This window comes from Dermacentor andersoni, chromosome 11 (assembly GCF_023375885.2).
Source record: "Dermacentor andersoni chromosome 11, qqDerAnde1_hic_scaffold, whole genome shotgun sequence".
Classification (NCBI taxonomy): Eukaryota; Metazoa; Arthropoda; class Arachnida; order Ixodida; family Ixodidae; genus Dermacentor; species Dermacentor andersoni.
The window spans coordinates 67,015,740-67,033,739 of record NC_092824.1 but is presented as its reverse complement, the minus strand read 5'-3'; the positions used below and the strand labels follow the sequence as shown (position 1 = coordinate 67,033,739).

Here is an 18,000-nt window from a genome sequence, read left to right as displayed (position 1 = left end):
TTCATAGCGTTTTAATTTTACAATACATTTAGCACAAATTACATTTCATTTATTAAAGCCTAAACATCTGTAATGCAAACATTATTTCTGTATTAAAATTTTTAGCGCCCTAAAACATTTTGCTTCAAGAAAGCGCAGGACAATAGGGAGGTAGCAGTGGGTCTAGGAGCTCGTGTATGCTGTATCATTTGTCCAGTGTCGAGCGGCCGCATTTTGCAAGTTTGCCATTTTTCGTCTGCACTGCGGAGTAGTGAGCGCGTTGGGCAAGTGGCGCCGGCGGAACTGCTTCACAAACGGTAAAAAGAAAAAATACCAAGCCTGCACCGCTGTTACTTTCTGATAGCGAGCGTGTTTTGTATCAAGTGTGCTGCCGTTTATTGAATTTCGGTCGCGTGTCGTACTTTGTGCAACACTGTTGCAAGCGGTCGGACGATCGATGCACGAACGCGTGCGGCAGACGCCGCGACGTCTCCGCCCTGCACCGCCCAGCGTCGCGTAGGAGCCTGCAGCTCATGGCCGCTAAATGCCTCACGCGCATGTTTTCTCAACTTCTTTTTTTGCTTTTGTTTGTTTTCTAACGCACATTGTATTACTTGTCTCTCGTAAATCGTCCGCTCGGCTACAACGGTGCCGCGGTATAGTGTGGGGTGCAGAACTGAGGGCCGGTTCCGTCTTGCTTATCAACGGCGTAGCGACGCACCGGTCTTTTCCTTCGGCTCCTCGCGGTGTGCTATGTGGGTCAGGCGATCGGCTTGGGTGGGCGCCCGTGTGGAGCCTAGAGCTGTCTTTCTCTTTAGTGCCGTGTCGCGCTGCTCCTTGCTTGCGTCTTTTTCGTTGCGTTATTACTGCCACCGCTGCACGCAAGGTTGGGTCGCGCGCGTCCTGCTGCACGCCCGCTTTGGAAAAGATAACGAAAACTAGGCGCGGCCATAGCGCCGCTATCGCAACGTGCCTCCAGACACTTGGAAACTAATTGGAAAGGCCAGCAGATGCTACTAAAATTAGCTATAATAACATTCACCCCTACTTATCGGATCGAGGAAACAAATTTCGCTTTTCGTACGTTGTTCATTCATGGATGCGCAGCATCCCAGGTAAAATATTCACTTGAAAACTGCGTTATGTGGATTATATGTAGAGCACCATACCCATTTGTAGATAATTGAAACTGTTTAAAACCAGCAATGGCCAGCTACTACTGGCCGAGCTGCCCAATAATACAGTTTAACAAGTCTATCGTTTTTCAACTGCGACAGCCTGCAACACATTAAGTGCGCTTTCAAACATACCTATATAGCCCCCAACTTTGGTCAAGCGAGGCGGCAATTAACTATGCGAATGGCCAACACATAGGCATTACAAATGCCACTCAATCCCCCTCGCACCATCGTAATTGTACGTGCTTCTGCCTCTGTCTTTATTTCTCAGAGATAACACATCTGTGACATATATCATTCTGTAGACCCAGCATAGACTGCATCTCGACATTGGATGCATACGTAATGCCACTACAGGCCTCGGCATGCATCCCAGGTTCTGCAGAGTGTTCCGAGAATTTTCCCTTCCACCTATATTGCCTGCTTGCCCCCGCATCCCGACGCCATCTGGTGTGTGAATGCTGACTACTAACGGTGTGACACAGAAGGAAGCATAGCAGCCGCAATACCTTCATGCAGTTTTCGAATGTGTCTGTATTCAAGAAGAAAGAAAGTCGTCAATCATTGCAAATATTATTCTGAGCAAATAAGAGCAATGTGGAGCTCTTTCCAATACTGATGAGTGAAGGTGTTCTCGCAGCATTTTCTCTCTTTCTTTAAAAGAAACAGATTGAATGGTGGCAGCAATGAGTCAAATAGTCAAATAAGTGTGCAGTACAGTCCGCTGTTAATGGGAATTCCTAATTGGTAATAAAGAAAACATAAATAACTGCAACCCTTGTGCAACGTTTTTTAGAAAGAAAGTAAGTTATACGAAATGCCAGGCAGACATATATACGTGTATATATGTCTATATACGTGTCTATATACGTGTATGTATGTATATATATATATATACGTGTATATATATGCTTTCAAACACATTGTAATTTTATTTTGCAAAAGGGCATGGCATTGGCCCTGTCACTTCATCTCACGGCTCGCGGAAGAGGTAAACTAGACGAAATATGCACATATGCACTGCACATTGTGCCAGTCATCATCTTGTCTGTGTTATGCCATGCTGTTTGCTTCTTTCATTAGTTTTCATTAACTATGGTCTCAGTACTTGTGTTGCACTGAAAGGGAAAGTTCTTCAATGTATGTAGAAGTTGAATATATTGTGAATGCTACAGGATTTGTACATGAGGTTGATAATAAAGCTTGCCAGCTAAAGAGTAAATAAGGCATCTGCATGTAGCGTAAGTAAAACATATTGGACATAAAACCTTCTTTTTTTTTTAGGTTATGTATAGTTTTACATGCAAAGAACTGAAGCTTACCACAATTAAGGCTGTTTTTTAGGGTCTAGACTGTCTGTAAAGTCAGATATCAATGTGTAACATCTCTAAGCTTTTAGCTAGTATCCTGATTCTTAGACAACAGTATTAACAGTATTTACGCATTCCCTTTATTTATCTGATCAAATACATGTATACAGAAAGATAGAAAATTGCCCATAAGAGTGTTTTACTGTGAGGTAACATAATTTTTGTACTATTGTAAATTGTACATAATTTGTATTATGCTAAAGATTTCATTATGTTATTGTAGACCATCACTGCAAGGCTTTATTACCAAACTTCTAAGCATTTGATGAATGGGCCCTGGAAAATTTTTCGACAACGCACTGGTCCAGAGTCATGCGAGTGGATGGTTGGGGTTTCCGCACTGATTTTAGTTGACAAACTGTTCATTAAAATCCAGATGATCACAGAAAAAGTGGCACTGTAATAATATATTCAGTTCATTTTCTTCTGTATCAAGAATTGAGAACTTTGAATTCAGCGTGAATTTTTTAATAGTGGTCACCACACCACTCAGCCAACGGCCAACCAAGGGTGGTGCAATCCTGAGATCCCAGTTTGTGTGCTTGTTCCCTGGTGTGGAACAAAAAAAAAGCCAGGCTAACATTTACGCAAGTAACTGCAGATGAATAACACACCTCGTCTTTAATTGCCGTTCTGCTTTTGGCACGACTTAGATGTGCTCGTCCATGGTAGGCTCGGGTTTAAGCAGGCTTGAGACTTCGCTGTGAAGCCATTATTGGGATCACAAAATGTAAACGTCGCTTCCTTAAAACACATCTGCACAACATTAAAAGGGGCATGCATATTTGCTGACCATTAATCAATCATAATGACGAAAGCATAAGGTATCAAGCAAAATAGTTTCTTAATGTTTACATCTAAAATCTGTGAGAGTAGGCATGTTCACAGAGGTCCTTAAACTGGCTGTTTCATGCACGAAATGACACTTCCCTGCAAGCTTTGCATAAGAGACATAAATATGCATCTAACACAGAGAAACACGCACCTGGTAAGGAAAAGCTGCCCAGGTTAACTATTACTCTTCAATCCCTTCTCGGGTCATTGTCACTAGAAAAAGTAAATAAAGAAACCACATACTACATTGCAGTATTTGACCAGTCGCACCTCTTTGCTTCTTCACATGTTTTGAGGACATCTTTACTCAGCTGCTTGTGTCTGTGAGGGTGCAAGCGATAAACTTGTTAACTGAGTCACTGTGATCATTGTGTACCTTGCTGCCTTTTAAGCAATTCTTTTCATTCCTTTCCTGATGTTTTTGACGGCTACCATGGGCTAATCATTTATGATTTGCCGAGTTCCACAACAGCAAGTTTTGGAGTAGTGACAATCACACAAATAAGTTGCTTATGAGCAATGGAGAAACTATCAGAATGATCGAAGCATTGGACATAGTGAGCCACAGCAATACTCAACAATTAAACAATGTTGTAACTTTGTGTAACTGCTTGTAGTGATACTTCAGCAGACTGCCCACAAGACAAACGTAAAGGAAACTTTAAAAATATTTTTAATCTGAAATTTCTACTACCAGATGTGCACTGAATCCTGCGGAAGGTAAACAAAGGTACTATTCTGCTTGTCAAAGAGCTCATTCTGACACATCTTTTCTTTTTCTTAAGGAAGTCTGCTGTGTTCTCTTGGTGACTATGTTGGAAAGCAGCAATGTCAGATTTTCTTTGCTTTTGGTTCTGTTCCATAGGGAACAATGCAGTTTCTTTTCTCTCTACACTTTCCTTCAGATTTTCTTTTTCATCAATCCTACACCAATGCGCAATATCAAAATTCCAAATTTGCAAAAATTGATGCTTGATTTTTAAAATTGCTTTGAACTGGATTATGTTCTATTTGCTGCTTGAATGTTTACAATATTTGAACACTCCTGCTTCTGGAATATGCATATTCCCAAAGCTATGCAAATCATTAGGCACCTATGTCTCTCCTTTGTCTGGGACTTTGCGCAAATGACCTTGTCCACTTTTATGCCATTTTGTAACAGTAGCTCTGAGTCAGTGGCAATAACTATGAGTTTCTATGAGCACTACCCATGTAAAGCCACATAAATAGTGCTCATCTCATGTGTCCTTGTGTGTGTGATCATTTGCTTTGCTCTAAACCTATTGCAAGCTTCGAATCAAATAAGCCTAAACCAGGACTGTTATTGTGAGGAAGAATACCTTCACATTAAAAGAAGTATATAAGTTTATACCTGGAACTGACATATTTTGTCTCATTTGGCTTACGTCTTTCATTGCTAATAGGCAAGCTGCTTATGCACTTGCTTTGCTGCGTTATGAATGGTGCTGCTGGCAAATGGCAGACTGCATTTGCCACCACTCAGGTCTCAGTACCTCAACTCTAGAAAGGAAAGCAAAAATGGCAGCCAGCTAAAATACATATTTGTAGTTGCATAAATCATTAGCAGGCTGTACTGACAGAGGTGCAAAGAGTGAATGCTCCTAGTCTCACCTGCAGCATTCGTCACATTTTCTCACACACCTCTGCAGACCTCCCGAAAACGTTGCTGTAGGAACCACCACCGGGCTTAGACATGTCTCTGACTCCCATTGAGAAGCTTCGCCACCAGTGCCTCCAGCGTGGCGCTCACGGCATCAAGGGATTCGCACGGTAAGTCTAAGCTGTCTGGTTGGACACGTTATCTCGGCATCACACAGTGGCATCAACTGCAATACAGGACAGGGGTAACTGGAGATCACTGGGAAAGGCCTTCAACACTGCAGTGGACCTGGTTAGTCCAATGATTACGTATCAGCTCTGAAATGAGCGATTGGGCAACATCTCATCTGGTTGGGAAGTAAACACTTATTAAATAGAAAAGAACGACAGAATACCAACCAAAGTGGCATGGTGTTTGGTTAGTAAGATGAAAAGCTGGGCGAGGTGGAATTGACAGTTTTTTAATTGGTGCAGAAAATCATGGCATGACAAAAAGGAAGGACACAGGGGGAGCGCTCATCCTATGTCCTTCTTTTTTGTGCTGCCATCATTTTCTGCACTGGTTCAAGGAAAGGGGTTAGATATTTTAACTTCCACACGGAAGGTTTGTTCACTCTTTGATTGCACTTTAGTCGATGGCCTGTTTATTCTTATTTTAATATCTATAAGTTCTACTTGTGTTGGGCGACCCTTCTGATAAAGGCTTAACCCTACCCTACTGTGGCTGTTTCCTCAAGCTCTCAACATTACATGACTCCACTGGCATTCGCGCGAGTACACGGCGCTAAACGTGACCTACAGGATTAGAGGAAAGCTGGAAAATGTTTCTGGATCAAACCAGAGTAACACCTTGCAGAAATAAGGTGGTCTGCAAGAAACATTGCTTTTTTTGTTGTTGTTGTTGTTTAACAGCCAACAGCTGTCTTTGTGACACTTCTTGCCAATCCTGTTCGCTTTCGCTCCATGCCTCAAAACCTCTCATTGCTTGTGCAAGACTCTTGCATTCTTTACATAAGGTAAAAAGTGCAGCACAGCGCTTTGGATGTGAAAGCAAGAACGCTTCTGTGCTTACATTAATGATGCGCTTATTAGGGAAGTCCAGATGGTCGGAATAAGTCCATAGTCCCCTTCTGTGATGCTCCCCACAACCCACAGCACAGGTCTGGAGCTGGGATGTTAAACAGTGGTAGTATTTATTTAGCTCAGGAGAGTCGGGAAGTTACAGAAAGGTGTTCAGCCCATGCCAAAGTGGCCCACAGTGCCTTTAAAACGGAGAGGTGAATATTTTTACAGCCTATATTTCTCTCTCTCACTTTTTTTTCTGTTCCTTTAAACTGTATCAGTTACTAAGAATGGTCGTCCTGGTGCTTGGTACACTGCTTAACGCAGTGCGCGCTTGTGTGCTTGTACTCTGCAGGCAGTTCCGCATCATGGACGACTCAGGAGACAAAAAGCTCGACATGGAAGAGTTCAAGAAGGGCTTGCAGGACTTCAAGGTGTTCCTGAGCCCCAGCGAGGTGGACGCCCTGTTCAAGGACCTCGACAAGGACGGCAACGGCACCATCTCCTTCAACGAGTTCCTCGTTGCGCTCAGGGTGAGTGTGTCACCCCTTCAATACACTGTAATACACTCCAGAACTGGAGTGTATTGTGGGTATATCATAGAGATCGGTAGTGTGTTTTGTAATTGTTGCAGTATATCGCCCCCTTGGCACCATCGAAGAATACCTGCTATTACTTAATGATTACTTATTTTACAAGTTTGGCGACGGCAACTGTAAGATTATAATGGCCAGAGATTTTAATGTACCGCATATTGACTGGGTGTACTATCTGGAAGGTCAAAATTATCAGGCCGTGTCTCATGTTCTTCTGAATCTGGCTTTCTCCCTTGACTTAACACAAATTGTAACTACGCCCACACGAACCCACGGATCAGGAGAATCACTACTCGATTTTGTCTTTTTGAGCAGATCTGTCGCACAATCTAAGTACTGGTGTGAAGTCTTAGAAGGGATTTCTGACCAAAATATGGTGATCACACATGTCTCTACTACATATAACCAAGCAGAAAAGAATAAAACTTTTTTTTAGTCCCCAATTTCTCTAAAGCAGATGATGTTGCAGTATTTGACCATTTAGAGAAAGGTTATGATGATTTCAGCCATCTTATTTCAATAAACACTACGTCAGTAAATGATGCTTCTGAAAGTCTTAAAGTGTGGTATTGAAATCCATAGAACTATTTGTTCTGAAGCACCCCAAGAAAATTAACAGAAAAAACTCCTGGATTACACGGAAAATAGGTCATAAAAAATGTCTTTTAAAATGAATGAGGTCTAAAAATACCTCCTCTGCAACAGCACGTCATTGCATTAGTTCCATTTCACAGGAACTCAAAATGGAAATTATTAAGGCAGAACATTGTTACATGAATCAAACTCTAACCAATTTCATTAAAACGTCTTCGGGAAAATTTTTGGAGGTACATTTCAGGGCTTAAATGTGGCATTCAATTTCTGGCAAGCAAAAATAATTCTATCACGAACAGCTCTGATATGGCTTGCCTCTTCAATGAATATTTGAATCAGTTTTCACATGGGATGATGGTTCTATACCCCAAACGCCACTTTCCATTAATCAATACCCATCTGAACTATTAAACAAGACGGTATTCTGAATCTGTTTCTTAAACTACGTGACAAAAAATGTCCTGGCTCTGATCAAATTCCTAACGATCTTTTAAAGTGATACGCTGAGTGCTGTTTATTTTTTTCTTTTCGATATCTATATTAAATCTCTAGAATCTGGAGACATTCTGAGAGACTGGAAGCAGACTAAGATGGTACCAATACACAAACAGGGTTCCAAACATGATGTCACTAATTACTGGCCCATCTCTTTGATGATAAGTACATGCTGCAATACGCTGGAGCACATTATAACAACACACCTAATGAAATTTGTGAAAGAAAGCGACATTTTGGATAAATATCAGCGTGGTTTCCGACTAGGGTGCTCAACAGCCACTATTCTCACTGGTTACACATGAAATCAGTGAATGTATTGATGGAAAGGGTCGAATAGATATTATCCTTATCGATTTCCACAAAGCATTCAATAGAATATCCTACAGAAAGCTGCAAAGCTATCTCGATTTCTAGGTGATACTCAGCTATTAAAATGGATAGAGGCATATCTATCAGAAAGGGAGCAATTTGTTTCATTAAATTCTGTGTGCAGTACCAATATATCAGTTCTATCGGGTGTGCCACAATGGTCTGTTATAGGCCCTCTTCTTTTCTCCATTTATAATAGCGGTATGGGCGCAGATTTTTTGCCCCAAATAGCCATCAAACATTATGCAGATGACATCATTGGGTATGCTAAAATATGCACCCTTAATGACCAACAGGAACTTAGTCACCATTTACAAAAATTCGGTCTTGGGGTGTGATGAGTGGCAAATGGAGCTGAACGCATCAAAAACTGTCCGTATGCATACAATGCGTGAAAAAGATCTGTTGGTTTTCCCCTACAGCATCAACGGTGCAGAATTAGCGGAGGTTAGGGAATTTAAGTACCTGGGGATTCATCTCACGCATGATTGAAACTGGTCGGTACTTGTTGACAACATTTGTAATAAGGCCATGTGGGAACTTTGATCTTTATGATTAAAACTTCACGACGCTACCCCATAGGTAAAAACAATGGCTTACAAAATTACTGTACTTCCTGTACTGACTTATGCAAGTATTTTGTGGGAGCCGTACCATCAACAAAACACATTAAAATGTGAGCGTATGCAAAATAAGGCCTTGAGGTTTATCTTTAACACATACGCTAGAACCCACTCCATCACCGAACTTAGAAGCAGAGCTGGTCTCATGACTGTCAAGCAGAAAATGCAGCTTAACAGGCTGACATTCTTTTTTCACGTATTAAGTGGGGACTATAAAGCAGACTTAGAAAAACACATCACATTACAGAATCATGGTAGCCACAAAACAAAGCATTCAAAACATATTAAACCACTTAATTATCGAACAGAATCACTCAAACATTTGTTCTTGGTCCAAAGCATAGACGATTGGAACAACTTGCCACAGGAGATAGTAGATTGTTCTGATTTACAAGCTTTTGAAAAAGCTGTTACCATTTATTTGTAAACGGTTGAGAATACATTTTATTGTTAGCTATTTTTTGGTTGCAACGGTTTTGTGCATCACTTTTTATTTTTCTTCTTTTATTTTAGTTATAGCGATATAACTTGTTAATTGCAACTCATGTGATTTATTGTTTTTGCATTTGTTTATATGCTGTGCCTTCCTATCTTGATTGCTTTCTATAGAATTGTATAAACATGTACTAGGTTTAGTTTGTACATGACAGTAGTGTAACCGCAACTCCTGTCTTTGCATACGCTGACAGTATAAATAAATAAACGAATAATCCTAACATAAGCTTGTGCTACGAAAGCAAAGGAAGCACTTAGAAAATTTATGATAAACGCTGCCATTAGCCATTGAAGTGACCATTAAATATTTGTTACACGAATCCACTGCGGTGCACAAATTTTGTTGAGTCTTGGAGCAAGCTTATTGTTTCCGAGAAGTTTTTGTGCATAGTGTGAACTTAGTCAACAACAGAAGTTTTCTATAGCTGACCTAGAAGTTGCTACCGACTACCGTTTTTCCCCAACTCGCGAAGCTGTGAATTCCCTAAGGCAAGCTTTCTGGTTCTTTTTTTGTTTTTTCCCTCACGGTTGGTGCTGCCGTGGATGCAAGCGCCATCTGGTGGTGCTACAAGGAACCCGGCAAGGTTCGCACAGAAAAGGTCCGCTTTCGAAAAGAACCGATGAAAGCTGATGTGATACCCCTGTCAAGCGGGCAAGTTAAGTGCACTTACGGCGAGTGCACTCGGTTTTTAAGTGCACTTTCCCAAATCTTAACGTCGCAGCGGAGTGCACTCTCAGATTAGTGCACTCAAGTCGGAGTACGTTCACGGAACGCACTTTGCTGGCCGAGTGCGTAGCCTCGCCGCCAACGGTTTGAAGGAGTGCCTAGCCTCGCCACCAACGCTTTCAACGACGCAAAATGTAATGCATAGAAAAAGGACACAAAAGTTCATTTCAGTTATTGAACAGCTTTTAACAATATAATTTGTGTTTAGCGAGAAGCGAAACAGCACAATAAAGAAACGAATTTATCATGTACGCAACTAACGGCGCCAGAATGATGCGGCACTGCGGCGCCGCCATGTTCATTCAGTTCGTGTTTATTTTGGTGTGAAAGCGTGCTGACCACGCTAGTTGTGCTTTGAGCCGTGTGCGTGGCATTTTGCAGTGTAGCTAAATATCGAACTCGCCGTCTTTGCTCATATATACTCGCTCATATTCTGTTCTAGCAGGATCATGAGCAGGATCAACTGCCGCACGCCGCCGTGTTGTTTTGGATTGGCTAGGCATTCGTCTTGGCCAACATTGACTTGCAACACACTTATAATAAAGACATCTTCGTTTTTTGTTGAGACAAATAGATGAAGTTTGTTTTTATATATAATTCTACTTAAAACAATCGCTTTTTAGCAGCTTTCTCTTGTTAATTTACATCTTTAAGAACGCGCCCTTAGTCTGTCGCCATTTTTTTTTTTTTTTTACTGCGAGTGCACTCTGTTTTCCCGTTAAGAAGCGCGTTGCCTAAAGTGTGACTCAAGGTCCCGAAGTGTACTTGCCGTAAGTGCACTTAACTTGCCCGCTTGACAGGGGTATAACACAGACTCCATGAGCGCACAGTTCTAAGAGACGAAAACATGCACACTACCCCCCCCCCCTCCCCCCCCCCCCCCCAGAGCTAATTCCAAAGTCTCATTGGCTCCTGGGTCTCTTAAGGTCGCCAGAAGTACATTCATTGCGTGCAGTGCACTGGCAAAGCTAGCCTGTGGGCCTAGTCAAGTTCTGCAACTCAAGAAATGAGTCGTGACACAATTTTACTGCAACCTTCAGACTTTGTCTATTACATATTTACCAGCTGTAGACGTAAACAACATTCTTTCTTTTCCTCTCTCTCTCTCTCTCTCTCGCTCTCTCTTTACTGTTAAATATATGGGTCTGTATATGTTTGTACCTTGTAGAGGATTTGAAATTTATTTACGATCACTACTGGCATGTATAAAGTCACCAATGTTGCTTTATGCTACAGCATATAACAATGTGTACCTACAACATATGTCAGCATGTCACTGATGTTCTTTAGAGTACACATTCTACTGGGCTAAGGTCCTCTGTCAGGGGTAGCTGTACCTTTGTACCTTATCCCTTAGTTTTCCTTTCTCATTTTGTAAAGAAAACTAGGAATGTGAATAAAGTGAAAATGAAGAACATTGCGCGTGTCTTCTGGAAAAGAAGGCATTCTGGCCACATTGGCAAGTCTGAGGGATAAGTTGCCGTGAGTGCGCAGTCCGTTCCCTACTGCTTTGTGAAGTGCAGCTGGCCTTTGCAAGATGAGGCTGTCAAGGCCCACAGCCGCGTTGGCATGTCGTGCAACCTCTCATCTGTGTTCGCCGCATGCAGCCTCCAATGTCAGCAGCTCGTCTGGAGCGCATCACACAGGCATTCCACAAGATGGACAAATCTGGAGACGGAATCATCACTGTCCATGACCTCAAGGGTGTGTACAACGCTCGGCAGCACCCCAAGTACCAGAACGGGGAGCTCACTGAGGACCAGGTGTTTGAGCTCTTCCTGAAGAACTTTGACAGTCCCAATGACCCCGATGGCAAGGTGAGAATGCATGCTCGAGTAAAGAAAGAGCATGGTCTTTACTGACCGGGTGCCCACGTGTGTCATTCTGATTGTCCTGTCAATAAGTCTCGTCTTTCTTCACCCAAGCATCAAATGGGCCAAGTTAGCACTGTGTTGAACAACATAAGCTTTAATAGCATGAAATTTTTTCAAAAGATGCTGAAACTAAGGAGTATAGTTCAGTTTATGTGTAGTGGAAAATGTGGGAAAGAGACTTGTAACACTGTAATGGTAACACAGTGGCTATGCCATTGGACTGCTGAGTTCGAGGTTGCGAGTTTGGCCCCGACCATGGTGGCCACATTTCAATAGGTGTGAAGTGCGAAAATGCTTGGGTACCATGCTATGGGTGCACATTAAAGAACCCTAGGTGGTCTGAATCAATCTGGAGTCCTACCCTGCGGCATGCCTCAAAATCAGATTGTGGTATTGGCATGTGAAACCACGAAATATAATTGTTTAAATTTTTAACCACACGAAGAAAGAAATACAAGGCGAGTCCACCTGTGCTTTTTTGAAAAATGACTCCAACTTAAACGGCCCTGTCTAACATATTGACACAATCTGTGGTGACAACGTAGGTTATTATTTCAGTTTGTGAACGTGTTGCAGGAGTATTTCCCACACAATGATTCCCCACATGACATACCTCCGCTGCTTTGTCTGACTTTGGAACCCAGCTAGGATTACACATTCATAAACATTTGTTAAATGTTTTATTGTAGGCTCATGTGCTGTTTCAGTCTCACATTGCAGTCTTGTACATGTTAGAATGGTTATACGTACAAAACAAGATAGTCTGTGTACGCTTTGCTGAATATGCACTAGAAAGCCCTGGCTTGCCTTACGTTGTAGATTGGCACTTCACTGCTTACGTGCCTGTAGTGCGGTAATGGAATGCACTGAACTGTAGCATTACCAACACGTTTTGGGTCACCGGTGACGTTTACCTCGGCAGGTGACAATCGAAGAATTCGTCAACTACTATGCGGGCGTGAGCGCCTCCATTGACACGGATGCCTACTTCGACCTCATGATGAGGAATGCCTGGAAAATCTGAGCAACTCAAGAAAAAAAAAATTGAGTCCACCCTTGTTTGGCCACGTGACCCTTGCCACTAGTCACGTGATGCACAGCCGTCACACGTGCTTTTTGTCCCGTCCCGGCTGAAACCGTCGTCGTCGTGCAGACATCCTCTAACACGTAACTCGTCTTAACAATTCTCTTTCAGCTTCATGTGTTGCGCTTTTTATTGACAGGCCTTTTACTATTCAGGGCATCTTATCGTTTGCATCTGAGTCTTAATTATAAATTTTTTAAAACCTTTATACGTCTTATCTGTACTGTACATTTGGAAAGGTTGTTTGCTTGTGTTTTTCGTGACGTGGTAAAAGAAAAAAATATCTTAATGCGTGCAGTGGGCAAACCCACGTTTAGGTTGCTGTGCTGACCAAATGGGATTATGTGCTTATGTCACCAGTACTACATGTTTATGATGATATCAGTGAGAAAGCTGGTGTTTTTTGTTCTGTTTCCTTTCGTGCTGCGACGGATCTCCTGGTGCGTAGTATCATCTGAAATTTTTGCTTAAGTCACACATAAGTGCCCGAATGCATCTGTTAAGCGAGCTGATGTATAGAGAAGCTGTGAAGTTAGGCCTAATTTCTAAAGAAGCTTCTGTAGCCTTCAGCTATTGACTCATCTTGGAATAAAGATATATAGGAAATTATAGGTTTTGTGAAGTAGTTTGTAGCTTTTTAAGTTGTTCCACCTAGTCAGTTGTTGTTTACCTCCAGCAGAACCAAAAAGAAGAGTACAGTGTAACCACAAACTCATCTGGTGGAAAGTACAGTGAAGAAGTTGTCGTTGGATGTCTAGGAAGAAGTCTGTCAGTCATATCTATTTTGACGATTGGAATGCGTTGGAGAATTAGCAGGGTTGCTTCTGAACGTTCCTAAACCGAGTTGGAGTCTTAGAATGACTTAACTACAGGGCCCAAAGTGATTATTTTTTCTAGAAAAGACATTCCAGTGTTTGTTATGTTGTTGAATTTTTCAAGTGAAACATGGATTTCAATGTTGAAGTGGTTGTTTCAGAGCAAGTTGACATTTACCATTCCTGTCTGTAATGGATTGGCATGTTATTTGACGTGCTCTGAGGTATCGCATGCAATGCGATACCTGTGATGTACTGTGTGTTGAAATTTCAGGCATTGCACAGAACAAGGACTTGGTAGTGGCATTGTTTTATTACTGCATGGCAATTCATTGCCAGCTGGCACCTAAATGACTCACACATGTTGTCATTGACATCAGCCAAAACTTGTTGTCAAGCGAGTTACTCAAACCATGTTGTGCATATTCCTGCAAAAAGAATCTTCACATGTTGTTTGCTGTGACACTTTTTCAATCTACACAAGTTAAAATGCCAAGGTGTGTTAGATGGCAAAGTGCTTGCCCTTTTGTGGACACGTTTAACCATCTTCAGCAACATTCCTAGTGAGTTCCGTGAACATTCTATGCACTGTTTCCAGGATGCTCACATAGTACCAAGCATTGCTTGCCAACTTTTTGCTGCCAATTTGCCCTTTATGGGAGACTACCTATGATGTGTTATACAGGATTTATGGAATGTTCTAGTAGTGTTACATTCGAATGCAGAAGTTCTTTCTTATCACGTCAGCAACAGCTGTACCATATTTTGTTGCACTAGTCGCAGTTCTTGAAGGGCCCCTCATTAGGCCCCATTGAAAATTTTGGTTATACGCTGGAAGTTATTACGTGTCCTCTAGGGAGCTTTCTGCCGCAGAAATTTTTCAAATTGGCTCATTAATAGCCGAGACAGATATATTTCAGTGCCGCGAACCCATGATATCAGCAGGTGGGCTCCACTGCCAAGCAAGACGCTCTCTCCACTCGCCCCGTCTAGCCTCCGCAAGCGAAATTCCTTTCCTACGTTCTCCCATACCAGACCTCGAGGATCGTGTGACGCATACGTCACAGTGACGGATACCTTCACTTTTCTTTTTTTTTTTTCCGGCACTATGCATTATCGCTGACGGCACCGCGCATAAGCTGTTGTCTCGTTCACGCAGCGCACGATTTTGTCTAATTCAGTGCTACACGAATACTGAAGCAGAACAAGCGGATTGCAGAGCATAATTACGCGCTGGAGCATGGTAGAAAATGGCATGGCTTGGGTACCTAAACACGCGACCGTGGGAACAAGCAGACGAAGTGGCAGTACAACTCTCTTTCTTCAGTGCAAAGTTAAACAAAAACACGCAGACATTCTGTTTGTGTGTTTTATTATTTTTCTAAACTTCAATTCGTCAATTCAAGCAACAGATCGCATAGATAACAGATGTTGTCTTGAATAATTCTCGAAGTCACGTGTCGCCACAACCCACGTCACACTGTGGAGACGACTACGTAGGCACAGGGACGCAACTACGTCACCGTCCGGCTTGGAGCGCGGCACCGCGACGAGAAGGAAAAACTGCTTTCGGTTTGAAATTGCAGGTCTTTCCGCGGCGCTTAGCGATGTAATACTTTGCAAACACGATCGTTATCGCTCAATGTATGCTCTGCGCTTGTCAGCTCAAAATGGCCAGACCTGGTGAGGGGCCCTGTAATGCATACTATTTGGGCAGTCTTACATGTTCATTCGCATCAAGATGGAACAGGCTGCTTGAAGTGCAAGTATGTTCCCAAAATGAGCAGTTATTTATATGCAGTGTCATTCTTGAATAATGAAAGAATGAAAATAAGGAAACATATGGAAATCTACTAGTTGCACTTTCAGTTCGGTGCCATGTGCAAGGTAACGCTTGATTAGCTGTTCTGGTGACTGTTACCACTCAAGCAAGTTCACCGCTGCTCAGTGAATTAATGGTCACTGAAGCACTTCACTGTACTGTTCATTGCGAAATGGCACATTGCTCACCCACACAAAAGGACTCGGTGCAGTCAGGCACTATTAGCACAACTTGTTGCCTATGTAACGAAGATCTTCTGCATTCGAATCTCGCTTTAAGCCATTTATGCTACATAGCTCAGGTCATGCTGAGATGGCTTGAATAGCAAGTTGCATTTAAGGAAACCTTTTAAGCTCACAGACTGGCTGCAACAAGGTTCTAACTCTTGTTCAAGCCACAGTTCTGACGTAGATACTGCCTTGCCAATTTTACTCATGACTTTTCACAAGCTAGCTGTCGTGCCAAGCTGTTAATGGTGATACGAAAGGGGGGGACAAGAGAAAAGTTCAAGGATTTCTATACCTCCTTTGGTAATCTCTTCGGGGCACACACATTCTCTGAGGGCGCTTTGAACTTCCCAATGACATTGTGTGCAAGAGTGCTGTGCTTTTGGTGTCTAGTTGCACACTTTCCTTACTGTTACTGTTGCTGTGAGTTGCAGTTTTAATGCATTTTAAGCAAGTGAAAACAGGTTGCAGTGACGCTAAACAGCATTCTTATTCTTCTGCAGTTTTAAAAAGGCAGACACGTGTGCAGTGTTGTCACCCCCCCCTGCCGAGTGAAACTTGCACTGAACCGTTTATATTTGCTAGAACATGTTGCATATTTCTGTGAAATATAGAACAAATTGCCAAAGGAATTTGATTCCAAATTTGGTTTCAGTAATCTGCTGTCCGCTGTAAGGGACGTTATGCCATTAAACAAGGTTAAATTCTCTATATCCAGCAGGAAATCAGCTAAGTTGACAACACTGTATGTGGTTGCGTTTTTAATGGCAGCCTGTAACAGTACAGCATCGAATGACTCATTTGGAGTCCATAAAAGGCTCACAATTGTCCCCTTTTGAACTGCCCTGTAGGTGCACGCCAAAACATTCGATGTTTCTTCCTTTAATGGCTCCACCAATGCGCATTGAGTCTGCATAGTTGGCAACTTGGACAATGCACAGTATAATAAACAAATATTATGTGGTAAACTTATGTGACCTGCCTACTCCTGCAGTCTGGTTATTTTACAGTTGCAAGTGTATATGTGAGGTCACTGAATGGTGAAGCGCATGGCTGTTTGATTGACACTGGTGTCAATGACCTCATTGTTTTTATTTTGCGAAACTCAAGCAATCTGATGCTGAAATAATTGGCTTGAAGTGCACATAATTATTTTCAGTTCATCTTAGCATGCACTGTGTAAGCTATTAGTTGTATATGGTGCTTTGAATAGCTGTAGAAGTAAAGACATGAAGATGCTGCTACAAGCGAGATTTCGTGAAAGGTTTCTAAGCACAAGCTCTGGTTGGTGGCGGCAAAGTCTGTTGTTGGTACGTAACTCTGTACCATTCCACTCTTGGGTGCAATATCCCTTGGTTACACTACTTTTGTTACGGTCTCAAGATGTTTTATGTTTTCGTTGTTCTCGTAGGTGTGCCTCGTCCACCGCGTACTTGTTATTGTCATTTCTTTATACTGCTGTCTCCGACTCTAGCATGCATCTCATTTTGGAATCCTTGCTTAGAGCACGCAAAAGTGGTAAGCGCACATTTCACGTACATTACGTACCGCCTTGTTAATTTATTTCGGCACGCTTAGAGCACGTGTTTTTCTCAAAGCTGTTCTGCCTTTATGATCAAAATAAAAAAAGCTTCTGAAATACTGTTGCTGTTTCATCAGACCTTGCCAGTCAGGTTTGTTCACATTTCCGAGAGAAGCATCTGGGGCCATGCGAATGACAGTGCTGTCTTCGAACAGCATTGTAACAGCACCAACAGTTTTGCTTTGAACCGGGTTCCTTCAGCGCAGCCGCTTGACGCCCTACCCTTCAGACCATGGGCTACCCAGTAACCTAGGTTGGCGTGAAAAAGGTTAGGCACAGGCAGACAGACGTGCCGCAAAACTGGGGGAAGTTCCCAAAGATGCTAATTGCATTCAGAGATTGAAAACTTTGTCAATGTGTTAGCATTCTTAGGATACTTCCCTGACTTTCCAGGCACTATCTATCTAATGGTTGTATCTAACCATTTTCCCTCCAACCAGGATTCCTTCTTTGCCAACCCTCAATGAGGGTTGGCGAAGAATGCTATGCTTTAAAAAGATTGCTGTATTAAAGCATACATACTTTGCCCTTGATGCAAAAAAAAACGAAGTCATAAAATTTTGTTGACAGTCTATTGAAGGTGAAGAACAATATGTGCCCATTTTGCTGTTGAGTGCCCAGAATTAAGCATTCATTTGATGTAGAAGCCAT

General features: G+C 42.2%; 1 protein-coding gene across 2 annotated transcripts; it reads left to right on the top strand.

Moving 5' to 3' along the window:
- Positions 1–185: 185 nt before the first annotated feature.
- Positions 186–17,406, top strand: LOC126518370 (calcyphosin-like protein). Of its 2 annotated transcripts, none has more exons than XM_050168234.2 (5): positions 186–296; positions 5,032–5,152; positions 6,399–6,576; positions 11,553–11,762; positions 12,742–17,406. In XM_050168234.2, the coding sequence occupies exons 2-5, from the start codon at positions 5,076–5,078 to the stop codon at positions 12,841–12,843; spliced, it is 567 nt and encodes a 188-aa protein (XP_050024191.1). In that variant the 5' UTR covers positions 186–296; positions 5,032–5,075; the 3' UTR covers positions 12,844–17,406. The 2 variants fall into 2 exon arrangements, with proteins under 2 accessions (XP_050024191.1, XP_054920407.1); XM_055064432.2 differs by lacking the exon at positions 186–296 and adding an exon at positions 3,672–4,091.
- The last annotated feature ends 594 nt before the right edge of the window (positions 17,407–18,000 follow it).